Source organism: Delphinus delphis, chromosome 19 (assembly GCF_949987515.2).
Source record: "Delphinus delphis chromosome 19, mDelDel1.2, whole genome shotgun sequence".
NCBI lineage: Eukaryota > Metazoa > Chordata > Mammalia > Artiodactyla > Delphinidae > Delphinus > Delphinus delphis.
Genome location: NC_082701.1, coordinates 12,093,195 through 12,109,426, shown reverse-complemented (window position 1 = coordinate 12,109,426; position 16,232 = coordinate 12,093,195). Strand labels below are relative to the sequence as shown.

At 64.0% G+C, this 16,232-nt stretch overlaps 1 protein-coding gene across 1 annotated transcript in view; it reads right to left on the bottom strand.

Annotated features, from left to right (window-relative positions):
• Positions 1-16,232, bottom strand: part of BAHCC1 (BAH domain and coiled-coil containing 1) — a 58,559-nt gene that overhangs the window by 19,343 nt on the left and 22,984 nt on the right. Inside the window, exons 3-5 of the mRNA XM_059996345.2 lie at positions 15,379-15,558; positions 5,208-5,330; positions 115-1,860 (exon numbers count right to left, since the gene is read on the bottom strand). Of these exons, the coding sequence (XP_059852328.1) occupies positions 115-1,860; positions 5,208-5,330; positions 15,379-15,558 (2,049 nt within the window). The remainder of the gene's footprint in view (positions 1-114; positions 1,861-5,207; positions 5,331-15,378; positions 15,559-16,232) is intronic.

Here is a 16,232-nt window from a genome sequence, read left to right as displayed (position 1 = left end):
TGGGGAGGTGATGGGCACAAAGGCCCAGGGCACAGCCCTGGGAGCCTCAGGTGCGTGGATGAGGGCAGGTCAGCAACACAGCCCCACGCCTCCCTCTCTGTGGAGGGGCCATACCTTTGAAGGCGGGGGCTGCCCGGCCCTGCCGCCCTGTGTTGGCACTGTAGGCTGACTCCGCCCGGCTCACCGTGTCCTTCTGCCGGGCCAAGGCCACCGCAATGCCCACAGGCGGCTGCCGCACCTCCCCATCGCCATGCGGAGCGTCGTGCTCTCGGCTTCGGGCACAGTCGGGCCTTTCCATGTCGCCGGGAGCCTGGCCCGTGCCCTTGGAGGCGGGGAACTTCCCGTCCTGCTGGGCACAGCTGGCCTTCAGGCCCCCCAGGCCCACGAAGGGCACCTTCTGGCCGACGACCAGTGCTTGGTTGCTGTACTTGAGCAGGTTCTTCATGGCCGAGACCTCGTCAGGCGGGGCGGGCAGGTCCTGAGGCAGGAGGGCGGCCTGCTGCAGGGTGCCGCCAAAGGGGTCCAAGTAGGCGCCAGCCTTGCACTCCTCGCTGATGGCCACGGTGGCCCCCTGGCCCGACTGGACACTCCAGGGGTGCGGGGGCGGCCCGCCGTAGCCCAGAGACGCCAGCTCCAGAGACTTGCGCTTGGCCTCAGCCCCGCTGCCCCCCGGCTCTACCTCGGGGGCCACCGACTGCTGCTGATGCCGGATACGAGCCACCTTCTGGGCCCCGGGGGCACCCACAGGGGTCTCCTTGCTGGCAGTCTTGTCTAAAGTGCAGCAGGCCTGGGTGACTTTCCCGCCCAACGGGTCCTGGTGACTTGGCCGGGCGCAGTCCTGTGAGGGGGCGGGTAACTCAAAGTAGCCGCTTTTGTCCAGACCTGCTTTGGGGAGCCCCGGGAAGGGGGCCTCGGGGCCTGCGCTGTCCAGGTACTCCAGGCCCTTCAGCCGGGGGTTGAGGGCCGCCTCGAAGCTCCCGGGCCGCCGCTCGCCCTTGCCCTCGGCCTTCAGGTGGGCATAGGAGACCCCATAAAGCGCAGCATGGTCAGGCACTGCAGCCCCATCCAGGTGCCGGTCCTTGCCCTCACCCGCCACAGCACAGGCCTCGGCCACCTGGAACGGGCGGCTCTTGTCGGCCAGGTGTCCCACGGAAGGCACGAAGGTGGGCCCGCTGGCCTTCGGGTCCCGGGGGACTTTGTCCTGCAGGGGGCAGAGCCCATCCGGGCCCCCATGCAGCTGCAGGCAGGGGAAGGAGCCGGCGGCCGTGCTGAGGGGTGGGGGCGGCCCGGCGGGCAGGCCAGACGGCACCGTGTAGGGCACGGCATGGTGCAGCAGCTGCCTCCGCTCCAGGCACTCGCCGAAGGCTGGCCCAGGCTCCACGGGGCCGGCTGCCTCCTTGGTGCAGCGTCCGGAGGCCGGCACGCCCACACCCGGCCGCCCCAGCACACCCCCCGCGCAGCTGGCCAGCGCGGACCTGCCCAGCTCACCGTCGAGCACCTTGGTGTTGAGAAGGCAGGAGGCCAGGTGTTTGGGGCGGCCCTCGCAGGCACCCCGGGCCACGCCACCCTCCTTGCAGTGCGAGTCCCCCGGTATGGGCAGCACCAGCTTGTGCCGCCCCCTGACGACGTCCTCCTCCACCGCCGGCCGCTCCTTGCCCTCGGCCGCCTTGCCGGCTTTCTCTTTGCCCATGAGGAAGCGGTCGAACTCCTTGGCGCCCTTCTGCAGGTGGCCGGCCTCGCCCCGGTCGCGGCTGCAGGAGCCGATGGGGTGGCCGGGGGCAGCCCGGGCCACGCTGGGGAAGTTGTGGTTGGCGGGCAGGAGCGTGGGCTGGGGCGGCAGGTTGCGCAGGTAGAAGTTATCTGTGTGCCGAGAGAGCTGAGGTCACCGGGAAGCCTGGGGCAGGGGCTGGAGGGCTCAATGCCCCCAAGACACTGTGCCAGGTGCCTCCCCACTGCCAGCTGACACTGACCCACTGGCACTTTATGAGGAAGGTTTATAATTGTAAAATACACGTGATGTAAACATCACCACTTTAACCATTTTTAAGTGTGCCGTTCAGTGGTAATTAGTACACTCGTGTGATGCAGCCTTCACCACTGTCCATCTCCGGAATTCTTCATCGTCCCAATCTGAAGCTCTGTCCCCATTAAACACTGACTCCCCATGCCCCAGAGCTTTTGACTTATGTTCAGCCCCTAGGAGATGGGAGCTGCAAAGAGCCCAGCCCCTGTGCCCGGCTGTACCCATGGAGATTAGTGAAGGGAAGGCAGGAGCGGGCGGCAGTGTGCCCTGACCAGAGCCAGGGGGTGAGGTCTGGGGCCACGGGCCTCTCCCCCAACCCCACACGATGCTGGGGGAGTGTAAACTGGTTGGGTCTCTACAAACAGCTGTCAGAACCTTAAAAGCTGCGGAGGCTGTGGGCTCACAGTTGGGGAATGGCTAAGTGCACAGCACACAGCTCAGGATGCCCAGCCACGTGGAGAGTTGCCTGAGAGACGCCCCTGTAAGCAGGACCGTGCACTGTGGACAGTAAAGTGGACAGCCTTTAGTAGCCCCCTGTAAGTGCTAAGACCCCCAGGAGGAAGTGAGGCCCAGGGCAGGTATGTGTCTGAGAATGGGCCGGGTGTGAAGGACCGGGCCCACCTACCTCCTGAATACCCTGGGAGGCCCCCAGCCAGGCTGGGGGCCTAGGATCATTTAAAGAAAGGAAAATGGTCCCAGATGGCCGTCCCCACCTAGTCCACTATGGGCTCTCAATGCCTCTACAGCTCTGGGCCCATCCAGCTTGGGTGGGTGGCAGGTGTACCCCAGCTCCCTGCGCTGGGCCACGGCTTGCTGTCCAGCATGGGCCCTCAACCTGGGGTGCCTTGCTCTCTACCTGGGTCCCCAGCCAGCCCTGGGGACACCCACAGCTCCCTAAGCCTGTCTCTGGGGACCCTGGAGGGCCAACCCCATCTAAACCCAGCTGGCACCCTGGATGGCATGGAGCAGAGAGGGAACAAAAGAAACCTTCAGAACTTGTAAAACCCGTCCTGAGTCATGTAAATTACTAGTCAATTTCCTGCTAATTAAAGCAAGGGGGAAGAGTGTAGCTAAACCTAATTAGCTCAATTTCCAAAACCAAAGTGTTCTTGGGTGGGGCTCCACCACAGCACTGTGAAAGCAGGAGGCCACCAGCCAGTGAGTGCTCCTGGAAGCCAGGGGCCCACACCCTGGAGGGGGTCCCTAGCTGTGGGTCCGATTTCTGGGGCTGGGACCACCTGCTTGCTCCTGACAAGCACTGTCAGCAGCACACAAGCGGCTGATGTGGGAGTTTGAGGTGCTCAGCCTGACGCCTGCGGGGGGCTGTCCTCTGGGCAGCAGTGCACCTGGCCTCCAGCCCCGAGGAGACTTGGTTCCCTGGGAGCGTCCAGCGTCCATCCCTACCCTTGATGGGGCTGGGAGCTCTCCTGGCCCTGTCTGTAGGCGGGGTCTTACTTGCACCCATCAAAGCTGGCCAGCCCTGGGCTGGGCCAAGGCCTTCCCTAGCCCTGCCTGGACAAAGATGCAAGATGGGCTCCAGGACATAGACAAGCTGAGGTCACAGAGTGGGAGGCTGTGAGAAGGGGCTGGGGACGGCGGTGGAAGGGCAGGAGGGCTGGCCACAGGCCCGCCGCCAACCTGCCTCGCAGGGTCACCTCTCTGGGGTCCCCTTCCTTCTGTGAGACCCTTCAGGACTCTCTCCTGCTTAGCTGCTGCCACCTGAAGCCGACCCCCACTCAGAGCCCTGATCTTGGGGATCCTGGGGCTCCCCGGAGCTGCTTCTGTCCTTATCCACCCTCCTTACCCAGGTGGTCCCTCTCCTTGGCCTGGGTCAACCTCTTAACCTGCCCCTCTGGCACTGACCCCCCACCATGAATGTCCAGTCACCCCTGGGAAGGCAGGTCCCCCAGTCCCTCTGCAAGGAAGCTGAACTCACCCCTCCCCTCTGAACTGCTCCTCTGCAGGTGCGCCGCCCTCCTACAGCCTGGGCCATAAATGGGGGGTTATCTGGGAACCCCCTGACCCTCATGCCCATTTCAGGTCTCCCATGGGATCCCATGTCCCCATTCAAGTCCATTATTTGTCATCTAAACACAGTAACTAACCGAAAAATCTCTCTGCCCCAGCTTCTTGGGCACCACCCCCAGAAGATCTTTATAAAATGCAAATGAGACGTCACCCCACCAAGGAAAATCCTGCAGACAGGGCAGCAAGGCCTCATGCCACTCCCCACACCTGTCTCATCTCCAGGTGGCTACATCTCCCACGGGCTCCTTGAGGCTGGGCCTTTGCACGCAGACGTGTGAGTGTGTGTGTGCATGGCATGAGCATATGCCCTCTTCACGGAATGCCCTACTTTGCACGCAGACGTGAGTGTGTGTGTGCATGGCGTGAGCATGCCCTCTTCACGGAATGCCCTCCTTTGCACGCAGACGTGTGAGTGTGTGTGTGCATGGCGTGAGCATATGCCCTCTTCACGGAATGCCCTCCCCATGGCTCCACCAACCCCACCTTCTCATCAGCAAAGCCTCAACCTCAGCATCCCCTCTCCAGCGACACCTCCTGCCAACAGGGTAGATGTTCCTCTGTCTGCTGGAGGCACGCTATTGCCCCCCTTCCCTGCTGCCGCCCGCCCCCCCCCGCCACCCGTCCCCTGCCCTGTCTTGACCTCAGGCCCAGGTGTGGGGTGGGTCCTGGGCCTCGTGTTGCCTAGCTTGGTGAGGCACTAAGTACAGGCTTCTGGGGGGCCTTCCCTACTCCCACCCGATGTCCCTGGGACCCCTGTTGGGGCGGGGCAGGGGGTGCTACAGCAAAAGGCCAGGTGCTGAGGGACCTGGGTGCCACCCCTCAGGGCCACGGTTGTTTGAGATGCTTCCATCTGAGCCACGAGAGCTCAGGGAGCTCGGCTGTGTTTTCAGCGAGCTCGCCTGACCCCGGCAGGTAACCTGCTGCTTGGCTGTGGTCCTGGGCCCTGCAGTTCAAAGTCTCCAGTGGCCTGAGAAGCAGGCCCACCCTCCTCCAGCCCCTATCCCTGCCGTGGCCTGAGACCTGGAGGTGAGGGTTCACCCAGGCTGGCCACGTTTACCTGGCACCCCAGAAGCCCCCAGCCCTGCCCTCCACCCCTCCAGGATGACCTGTGCCCCAGGCCCCACGCAATCCCTCACGGCCCCACACCAGCACTTGCCTTTTTGGGTTCCATAGAAACGATGTTGCCCATAGAGAACATTGCTGTTTCCATGGTGATCCAAGTGGCTCATGGGTAGGAAGGTAGATGCCAGACTCCCTGAAAATCTGGGGTACCCTGGAGCTAGAGAAGCAAGGAGACAGCTGTAGAGGCACCTCCAGGCCCCAGGCTCGCACCCGCCCTGACCCCAGGGAGGCGAGAAGCTGGCGGGTGGCCCGGGAGCGATGCCCCGTGGAGCCTGGTGCGTGCAGCCCGCCGGTGGGAAATCAACCCATCAATACATCATATTAACTCTGACTCGACTAATACCATCCCTCCGGTGTGGCACAAATTGAATTGCTGATGGGCTGGGGAGAGAGTGGAGGATGGAGGAGGGAGCCTTTGATTTCTCACCCAGCAGCACTTAGCAGTGCGGGAGCTTTGAGGCAGGGCAACAAAAGGGGCTCTGAAGAGCGTCCTGGGAGGAGGGAGACGCGGTGGTCACACACAGTGGACAGAGGCCCTTGCAGCCCTGGCTGAGCGTCTGGCCAGGAGGGGCAGGGCTGGACACGACCTGGGCCTGCACCACCCATAGCCTCCAGGTGAGCAAGCGGCTCTGGGGTCAGTGACCCACACCCCGGGGCTGACTTAGTTGGGTGTGACAGGCTTCTTCTGCCTTGCTGGAGGCCGCAGGTATGGGGCTCTCCACCAGCCGGGCCTCCTCTGTGCTGTGAGATCTGCAAAAGGAGCTGGTGCCCAGCCGTGGCAGCATCGCCCCCAGGAGAGTTCCCTGCATTGGTCCCCAGCCTGAGACCCTCCCTGGAGCTTCCCAGTCAGGTCAAGCAGGCCCCTCTCTGTCCCTCTGAGGGGCCTGGACTTGTCCTCCTGGCCTGGCCCTGCCCAGCACAGGAACACCAGCCACACCCTGGACCTCGCTCTGGCCACCTGGGACACACACCCTGCCCCCCAGAAGGGATGAAGACAGACAGAACTAACACTTGGCCGGGGAGGCCCATCTGGGCACTGGTGTCCTGGCCAGGCACATCCAGGGGAGGTGTGTCTGCTGGACACCCAGAGCTACCAGCCACTTGGAATGTGGCTCCTCACAGCTGGTCCTTCCCCACCAGGCCCAGCAGTGAGGGGGCAGGGGTGGGTGGAGGGCCTGCAGCTGGGATGGCCGAGTTGGCTGGGCTGGGGTGGGCAGGACGCTGTCTTACTCCACAACTCATGCTTTGAGCTAATGCTCTGAACATTTTCCCCATGGAAAATGAGTTTGTCTTGGGGACCCCATGATTGTCCCAAGAGTGACCGGCTGCTGGGAGCGGCTTCCCACCTGACTTCTGGGGCTCCTGGGCTTTGACGAGGGAGTAGGAGTCACCGGGTCTCCCCAGGGAGCAGTGGCCTCAGGGACAGGGAGAGGGAGGGGCTGGAGCAGGGCCCTGAGGCAGCAGTCGCCGAGGGGAAGGCGCGGGTCGCAGGGCAAGTGTTTGAACAAGGTCATGACTGTGCCTTGAAACAAGGGAGCTGCGAGCCCCATGCCTGGGGAGCAGGGGTGCCAGCACCCCACTTAGTGCGTCGTGTTGAAGTCACGGACGAGTCTGAGTCAGGGAGTTCCGTGTGAACCTGCTCATTAACTGTTTTCCAAACTCCTTTTAGGACAGAAGCCCTTTGCCGTTTCAGTGGAACTCCTTGTGGCAACTCATGGCCGCACGCTCCGCTCCACTCCACAGAATACACGAGACAAACACCTTTCCAGAAGGGGAGGCTCAGAGCCATAGCACAGACCTCCAGGCCCCCAGGCCCTCAGAGGCCTGGAGGCCGGCCTGCCATGTTGCTGCAGCTGTTGAGATGGAGAGTGAAGGCCGGCTCTGTCTCAGCGCTGGGGGCATCTGTGGGGGCATGGGGGGCAGCCCTGGAGCTCACCGTGAGCGTGGGGGGCCCAGAGGCCCCTTGGCAGGTCTGAGGCTGAGGGGGAGCTATGCCAGCGTGGGTGGGGCTGTGGAACCCAGCTCAGAGGGAGGGATGGACAAGGAGCCCCAGGAGTACCACTCAGAATGGGAAACGGGCAGGCATCCAACAGGGACACTCTGGGATGCCCCAGGATCAAGGCCCCCAGTCCAAATGGCGCACCCTGCACCCTGCTCCTGGCAGCCCCCTCGGCAGTAGCCACCGTTCAGCCCTAATGACGCAGTGTCACGTTCTCTAGCCCAGGGGATCTGAGGTCAAGCTCTGGAACGCTATCCCCAAGAGGTGCTCCACGCAGAACACGGCCCGTGCCAGCCCCATTCGGAGGCTCTCCACCAGCGTGCACGTTGTGAAAGCTCTGAGAAGTCCCAAGACGTCTCCCCACTGGGGGTTCACATCCCAGGCCCATCTGAGGACGCAGGGAAGGTGCCCACCGCCCCCCAGGCCTGTCCCCCTGCAGCCCCCTCCTGCGAGGGCACGGCTGAGTTCGGAGAGCCTGGCCAACTGGCCTGGTTTGTGTGCAGAGACACATCTGGAGCAGATGTTCCCTAGATTAAACGCAGCTCCTGGAAGACTTGACAAAAGCAGAGAGCCGGACGGGGGTGGGGCGGGCCGGGGCAGGGGGGCAGAGGCCTGTGTGTGTAGTATGGGGAGCGGTTAAACCACCACAGCTGTCCTCCTTTAATTGGCTGCTGTTAAATGTTTTACGGGGCCTCGTTTTGGTAAACAGAAGTCTGTAAATTCCTCCTTCCCAGACGCCGTTTCCCAGGCACAGACCCCCATGACCCCTCGGGAGGTCTGGGCCTCCCGCCCACCCGCCCTCCGGGGAGCAGGCATTCAGCTGGCCAAGTGGTGGGCTCCTTCCTGCCGCACCCTTTGGGGGCAGTGGGAGGGCGATGGCCATGCACGTCCTTCCACTTCTGACCCTGAGATGGTGGCCAGGGATGAGGGGACAGAAATCTACCAGGGGCCCTTCCCCCATCTCCAGCCTGCCTGAAGCCCCACCCTCTGGGACCCCAGAAGGGGAATTAAGGTTCAGGGAGGAAGGAGGGAGCAGCTGGGGGAGACGGAAGAAGAAGCAGAGGGGGTATGGGCCAGGGCTGAGTGGGGTGGCCGGGGCGAGTGTGAGGAAAGAGGCCCGGACGGGTGGGTATCTGGGGTGGGGGGCAGCGAGGGAGGAAGGGGAGAAGTCCTTCCAGCCCAGCCACAGAAAGGACCCTTTCTTTTCCCAACAAGACTGTACTCTCTGAACTGAAGAAGAAAATAAAAAATGATTTTCATGAATCAGAGCAGCTGTTCTGAAACCAGAAGCCAGGGCCGCTGCGTCCAGCCTGGGAGAAGGGGCTTCTGCAGAGGAGAACGTGGTGGTAGTGCAGGGCTCTTGAGGGGGCTCAGGGAGCAGCGGACGGGTGTCAGAGTTCCTCTACCCAGTACTCTTTCAGGGGTGGTGTGGTCCAGAACCCCGTCATTCCCAGGCCCTCACACCCCTTGAGGTCGGGCTACTGTGATCACCCCAACTGACACGCGAGCCCACGCTGTATCCCTGGGCCCTGCTGCCCTCGGAGCCCTGGAGGCCCCTGGTGAGCTCCGGGGAGAGGCCCTGGGCCTCAGGGAACACCTCACTGAGGATGCCCCCCATCCTGGCCCCACGCTCTGAGTCGCCAGGAGGCAACCCAATCCTGTGACATAAGTGGCAACGGAGGACAAAAGGTTGACGCCATCAGCACCTAATGAGGTGCAGTGAAGTGGAAGCAGTCTTGAACGGGGCAGGGGCAGCACAGACCAGGTCCTTGGGCTGCTGGGACGCCCCGGCACCCCGCCCCCAGCATCCCCTATGGTGGGAGTGCTCCTGGCCAGGTCCTGGGGGAGGGGTGCATGGCCAGCCAACAGAGGACCAGAATCCCCGGAGCGGGGTGGGGGTCAGGGGTCCTCCCACCACAGGGTCCCTCGAGATCCCCACCCCCAGGCCCACAGAGCTCAGTGCAGACACTGAAGGCTTAGCAAACTCTTCCAGGGGCCTGACGCACAGGGCTCTGATCACCCCCATGCTACCAGGGTCCTGCCCCAGCTCCCTGTACGCACACCCACGAGGGCAAGGCCTTCTGCAACGGATGCCCCCTGCCCCCCATGCTACCTTGACAAAGGCATTGCCACCTCTCTGGAGGCTCAAGTTGCTAGAAAGTTCTCCCCACCACTGAGCCCTGAGTTAAGGCCAGGGGCTGCCAGCAGGGTTCTGGCATCAGGTCCCAAGGGCAGCTGCCCACAACATGACTGGCTGAGCCCCCAACCCCTGGGACCAGGAACCATCCTTTTACATAGCCAGCCATTCTGGGCAGGCTCTGGGAAACCTGGATCGGACCATCTCAACTACCCATCTCCTCTGGGTCGGGGCCACCCTCCAGGGCTCAGCAGAGGCTAAAGTCCCTCTGGATAGAACCCCACCAGACCACGCCATCCCTGCACCCATGTCCTGCCAGCCCTGAGAGATCCCATCCTTTCTCGACCCACAGCAATCCCTGCAGACACCTAGGCAAACCACCCTTGCTCCTGGGGTCCTGCACACTCCTGTCATTTTGAATTCTGCCACACGTGCCAGGCTAGGGGTCCCAACCCAATGCCCAACACTAACTGGGTGCTGGCTCTCTCCCATGTGACACCCCTTTCACTCAGGGTGCCAATGGGTTTCGACTGTGGTGCGTAAGACTACTAAACGATAGTGACCACCCAGAATACTGGATTAAGAAGGATTCTGAGGCTGCATCCACATGCAGTTTAGAAAGTGCTGCGATTGACTAATAATGTCTGCCCTGGGTACAGGAGGGGCATTGGCAACAAGTTGGGAGGACGCTTGCCACCACCCCTGCTCTAGTATCTGAAGTGGGTAACCTTGCAACAGCCCCCTCCCCATGTCCTCCCTCTTCCTTGCCAAACACTCCGGCTTCTGTCCATAAGCCCTCTCAGGTTTACAGTGGTCAGAACCCATGGGTGTCCAGGCCGTGCATCAAAGTGCAGCTCCCAGGACCAACCACCCTGGGCTTTGCTGGGAGGAGCCTAGCGAGACCCCTTCTGGGGCTGAAGGTGGCTTTGGAAGCTGGGCCCCTCAGGGAGTGGCCAGGCCTCAGCCTCTCACAGTTGGGGGCTGGGGTGGGGGCCCGAGGGCGGCACAGGATGATTCCTGTTCCACTCCATCCCATCAGAGTTGGCCCACCACGCACGCACACTGACCCCCAGTCACCCCAGGTTTGGGCCTGGCAGCCTCGGTCTGTTCCCAGGCCGGGAGGAGTGGCTCAGAGCCGGGGGAAGGTGCCAGGCTGCCGCGGGCACCTCTGGAACAAAAGCAGCGGGCAGCTAGCCCAGGAGCCAGGCGGTTGTGGACAGTCCTGGGCTCCTGGCACGTGCTGCGCAGGGAGGAGCTGGGCTCAGGCCGCACAGAGCAGAGATGCAGGGCTCGGCAACAGTCCCTGCGAGGGAGCAAGGCCTGCGGGCTGGGGAGGGTTGGGTCCCAGGGCTCGCTGCAGGACTAAAGATGGAGAAGATAACAGAATCTCAGAGCTTGGAGCTGGGAACAAGCTGGCACGACCTCCCAAACCCTCACGAACACCCCATCCGGCAGCTCTGACTGCCAGGGAGCTCAGCTGGAGGGAACCCTTGCACCGCCCCTGCCCAGGCCTCCTGCACCCGGCTCCGCACGCTGCCTTCTTGCACACTCCAAGCCTCGCCTCCCCCCGCCACCACCCCGGGGTGTCTAAGACACGGGGCGTGGGGCCACAGGAACAATGCAAGCCAGCCCCACACCCGGATGTGACACCAGGCCTCTCCCCAGCCCTGTCAGGCCCAGGGCTGCCCACACACACCCCTGCTGCAATGTCAGCGCAGGGAGGCACCACGGCCCCCGGCCCAGCAGTGGACAGTTGCTACAGGGGACCTGCAAGGACAGAGGGGTCCCCAGAGGCTGAGACCCTGATGAGGAGGCGGGCTGACGCAAGGCCAAGTGAGGGGCCAAGGTCACAGGGAGGGCTGGCCCAAGAAGGCTCTGGAGGGGGTCAGAGGTGCAGACGGGACAGGCCTCCTTCTGACTAAGATGAAGCTGGCAGGAGAGGGCCTGTCTGGCAGGGCAGCCCTGATCCCCACATCTGGATCTGGGTAGCTCGGGCCCTTCCCCCATGCTGTCCAAGATCTCAGAGGAGCCAGCTGCTCCCACTGACCCAGCTCCTCGCCTCCAGCATGGGCAGGGCCAGGTGGGCAGAGTGAGGGGTGCCGCTGAGACGTGGGGGCATCTTCACTGGGCGGGGGGCAGGGATCGTCAGCGGTCCTGTGGGGGCCGATTCAGAGGCCATTTTGGCCACCAAGAAAACTGAGGCCAGGAGAAGGGGTTGGAGCTGCCAGGGTCTGGGGGAAAAGGACCAGGTCCAGGGCAGGGACCTGCCTCAGAGAAGGGCTGGTGGAGGGCTCGTCTAGACGGTGTCACCACACACAGATGGTGACACTGGCTGGGACCTTTGTCCCTCACACAGACATGCTCCCAGAAGCCCTGGTGAGCCCTGAAGCCTCAGAGGGGACAGAGGGGGACAGAGGGACAGCTGACAGGGCTCAGGGAAGCTGGGGCGCCGGGAACGGCAGGGGGTGCCCAGTGGCCCTTTGGTGCAGCCCCTGCCCCCACGGGAGGTCAGCCCAGCCTTGGATGGAGAAGTGGCTGCCGGGGTGGGTGCGGCTCTGACAAAGAGGTCAGGCAGGCTAACGGCCAGCGCTGGCACATGTGCCTGCTGCCTCTCGAGGCTCCCCCTCCAGGTGGCACAAGAGACCATAAGTAGCCCAGGCTGTGGGAGCACAGCAGCTCCGGCCCCCATCCCTCCCCAGCTGAACCCCCAGGAACAGAATCCCCTTTCATGGCCCTGTGGGTGGTCCCACCAGGCCGCCGGGGGTGGGGTAGGGAGGGAGGGGGCCAGGCTTGCTGACAATAGGACCAGCTGTGCTGCACCCCACCCCCGCTAGGACCCACCCAGGACAGGCTGGCTGGACACTGGTTCACCCCTGCCTTGGGCCAGTTCCGCCGCCCACCCCACCCCAGGCCCCAGAAGGGAAAGTCTAGTCTCTGGCAGGACCCCTCACTTGGGTGAACCTGGGGGGCCAGGAGGCCCGAGGGCTGCACAGACGAGCTCTGCCCCAGGCCAGATGTTCCTGGGCGGCTCCTCCAGCTCCGGGGTGCTTCTCCTGCACCCCAGCTGCTCCACCAGGGAACCAGGAAGCTCTGGCCCCTGCTCTAGCAGTTGTCCCACAGATGGTGGACTGGGTCCACCCACGGAGAGCTGGGGGGCCCTGCCTGGAGTGGAAAGGCGCCTGGGCCCATACCCCTCCTGGCCCACGCTGACAATCCCCGAGCCCATCCTGGCCTCCTTGCCCTTAAGCTAAGAACCCCTTCAAGGGCCTAGCCCTGACCAGCCCCAGGCTGGGGAGGGGGCGGCAAGCAGGCTTTGCCAGGCACCTGTCTTCCCACCCATCCTGGGGTGGTGAAAGGATGAGGGTGAGGTCAGACCTCTGAGCAGCCCGCCCAGGCAGCCCACCGTGCCTGCCGGCCCCCGCTCTCCAGCCATGTCGCGTGCCCCCCGCCCACCTCTCCCCCCTTTCCCCTGAACACACACGGCAGAGAAACAGGCCCCGGCACGCAGGGAGCCAGCTGGCACCCAGTCAAACTAGCAGCCCGGCAAGCTGCCAGGGCAGCCCGCCAGCAAGCACTGCCACTCGGCCCCGCCCGCCCGCCCGCCCGCCCGCCGGCCTCTACGCCGGGAGCTCACAGCGAGGCAGCCACACCACGTGGCCTGTCGGAGCGAGGCTGCAGAGGGCGGAGGGCAGGGGAACCCCGTAGGAAGGGGATCCCAGGCTGGGCAGCCTACCCGGAGGCAGAGAAGGGGGGAGTGTGAGGGGGAGACCGAGGCACAGGCCTGGGAGGTGGTGTGGTCCCCAGGACAGATGCACTAGCTACCTCAGGTGGGACCCGGCAGGTTGGGGTGCTCTCCCCAGGGGCTGCTGCTCTCCCACACTCATCTTTAGCCCCGGATGGGCCCTGCTCCCCACCCACCCCGTGTTCCAGAGGCTGTGTTGAGGTGGGAGGCTCGGAGGCCCCATCTGCTTCCCCTTGTCCTGCATCCACCAGTGTTTGCCCACTGAGCCCAGTGCCCCACACGCGTGCCCTCCCCCGTGAGACCATGGGCACGTCCAGCCTGAGGAGGACCCGGGGCTGTTTCAGGGCTGCTCAAACTGCCCTTGCCTCGAAGTAGCTGCCTCCCCAACGTGCAGGATGGGCAGGGTGGGTAGGGGACCGGCACAGCCAGGGTGCTACCCCCACGCTGGTCCCATCCCACTGGGTGGTGACAACTGTCACTGCCAGGTGGCTCTGAGGCTGTGGCTGTGGGCGGCGGGGTGTCCCACAAGCAGCTCCGCCAAGGCAGCCGTTGGCCGGGGGAAGTGAGTGTCTGGAGGCCGTTGAGGGTGCTATCTGCAGGCTGCCTCCCACCCGCCTCTCCCCAGCAGTCCCCAGAGGGGCAAGACAGGGGCACCTTCTCCCCGGGCCCCAGGGCAGGTGGCACTGCCCACAAACTGCCCTCCTTGCCGGCAAGGTCCCCAAGGGTGGGCCGGAGCGGCGGGGGATATATGTCTCCTGACGCAGAGCTCTGCCATCCTGACCCTGACCGGGGCCACCGTTGCAGCCAGCCTGGCTGTGCCCACACACCTGTGGCTGGGCCAGGGCAGGGCAGCGGCCGTTAGTTCGGTCGAGGTGGTCCCACATGGCTGCTGTGGGTATCCCCTGCCCTCGCCACAGCAATCGGCCCTCTCCTCCCTCCCACAGACGTCCTGGGAGCCAGATGCTCCCACCAGGGCCAGGAGTGTGCCTGACAGCCACAGAAGGCGGAAGGGCTGGAAAGAGCAGGGGAGCGAGGGGTGCCACGAGCCTGTGGGGTCCACCCATGGCCGGCCCAGGAAGCCCCGAACCAGGGCCTGGCACTGTTGCACCAGGTCTCCCCCGGGGAGGCTGCTAAGAGGCAGGGGTGGGAAGCAGGCAGCAGAGGTGTCTCGGCCAGGGAGCCTGCTCTGCCCACCTGGGTCCTCAGGGCCAGCCCGGCCTCCCCTCCACCGGGGAGGAGAACTGCTCCTTATCGCCTGCCCAACATGTGCGCTCCACACGGCGCTTAAAGCCCAGATTATTTTAACAACTGTCCCTCACTCGTCACCTGTCCTGTTTGGAAAACAGCCCCTTTCTTGTTGCACAAAGAGAAGTTTCTCTCGCTCTCCAGCAGCACTGGGCGCTAATCTCCCCGCCTGGAACGCGGGTGGCAGCGGGCGCGGTGTGTGGGTCCACGTGCTCTGCAAACACAACGCCCGCTGCTCAGCAGTCATTGAGTTACGGCGGTGCCGGTGCCAGGAGCGGAGAGCCCTCTGTGCCCGCTGCCAACTGCAATTACCTCTCCGTGTGCCAGCCGCTGTCGGGTTTAACCCTTCCCACGCTGTGGTGGCCAAGCCAATACCAGGAAGCTCGGGTGGGGGACACTGGGGCCCAGGGCCTCTGCCCACGTCACAGTGCCCAGGGGCTGAGCGGACAGTGGGGAGCTGGGCGGTGCGGAGCTCTGTCCCTCCGTGGGCAAGCCAAGGGGAGCCCCAGGGTCCTAGAAGGGTCTGCAGGGGCCCTTCTCCAGCTACGAGGCCTGAGACACATGAGGCACCTACTGTGTGTGTGAGGCTGCAAGCGAGGGGGAGGAAGGGGCCGGGAGGGGCTCTGTTCTCGGCCAGGCCCCCAGGGTGGCAGCCGGAGTCTGCTGACAGCTCTCTCCTCCCCACCCCTCCCTCCCAGCTGACACATCTGGAGCCCATGCCTCCCCGAGTCTAGGAGGTGGGCGCAGCCCTGCCCGGCCAGCCCAGCTGTGTTCCACATTTCCTCGGCTCCCCAGAGCCTTCCTGGCCCCACCCCCTTCTTCCCTCTCTGACCATCTCTGGTGCACATCTGGCCAGGATCACTGACTGGCGAGACTGGCCCCCTGTTTCCAACCAATTACCACCTCCCCCGTGGGGGCTTCCTCAACAGGGAGGCAGCCCCTCGCCAGAGTGCTTGGCATGGTCTGCCAGCTGGCTCTTGCCAGCCACAGCGGGGGAGCCCTTTGCCTCACCACTGGCCCTGGGCACCACAGTCAGTGGCTCCAGCCGCGCGGTGCGGCTGGGAGCCCCGGCCCCGACTTACCTTCGTGGGAGTGGGAGAACCAGATCTGGGAGGTGGTGGGGTGGGAGCCACGGTAGGCCTGATCCGAGGGGGAGGGGTTGGGGCCACTGGGATGCGCGGAGGCCGCTGAGCCCAGACTGCTGGTGAGGAAACTGCCCATGAAAGAGGAGGCCGGAGAGTTCCCCATCAGGCGGCTGCTGGCTGTGGACACAGGGGGCAAGAGTGAGTCTGGGCAGGGACAGCGCTAAGGAGCCCTTCTCCAGGGCTGACTATCAGGTCCCAAGCTCCCTGGGCTTCTGTCTTCAAACAGCCAAGAAGCCAAGGTGGGAGAAGCTGCCCGCTCAGGCCCCTGAGGCCCTGACACCCTCTCGTTACTGCAAAACCCCCAAGAATGGCACTTTTGCCGAATGACCCACCTTCACCCCCACCCCCATCAGCCAGGTGCCACGTACTGTGGGCCCCAGGAAACAGGTGGCCCTGTGGGCGGGCCTTCGACTCGGAGGCTCTGACTCTGACTCTCGCAGGCCAAGGCCTCTTAGCTGCCGGCAGACCTGCTAGAGTAGATATCTCCTGGATAGGTCCAGGAGCAGCAGGTGCACGGCAGTCTCTGCCCACCCCCTGGGTGGCACTGGGAGGGCCGGCCTTTCCCCCAGGCAGCATCTTCAACCTTCTCCCCAGGTCCAGTTAACCACCTCATCAGACTGGGGTGCCCTCTCCCAGGTGACCAAGAAAAGGAGCCAAGACAGAGGAAGAGAGACATGCAAGAGGAGCCCGAGGATGGAGGTGTCAGCATCTGCTTTAACGCCCCCAGGGTTTCTCAGGGTCAGGCCCTGACCGGCGGCAGCGGGATGCAGGCAGTCACTTATGGTCCAGGA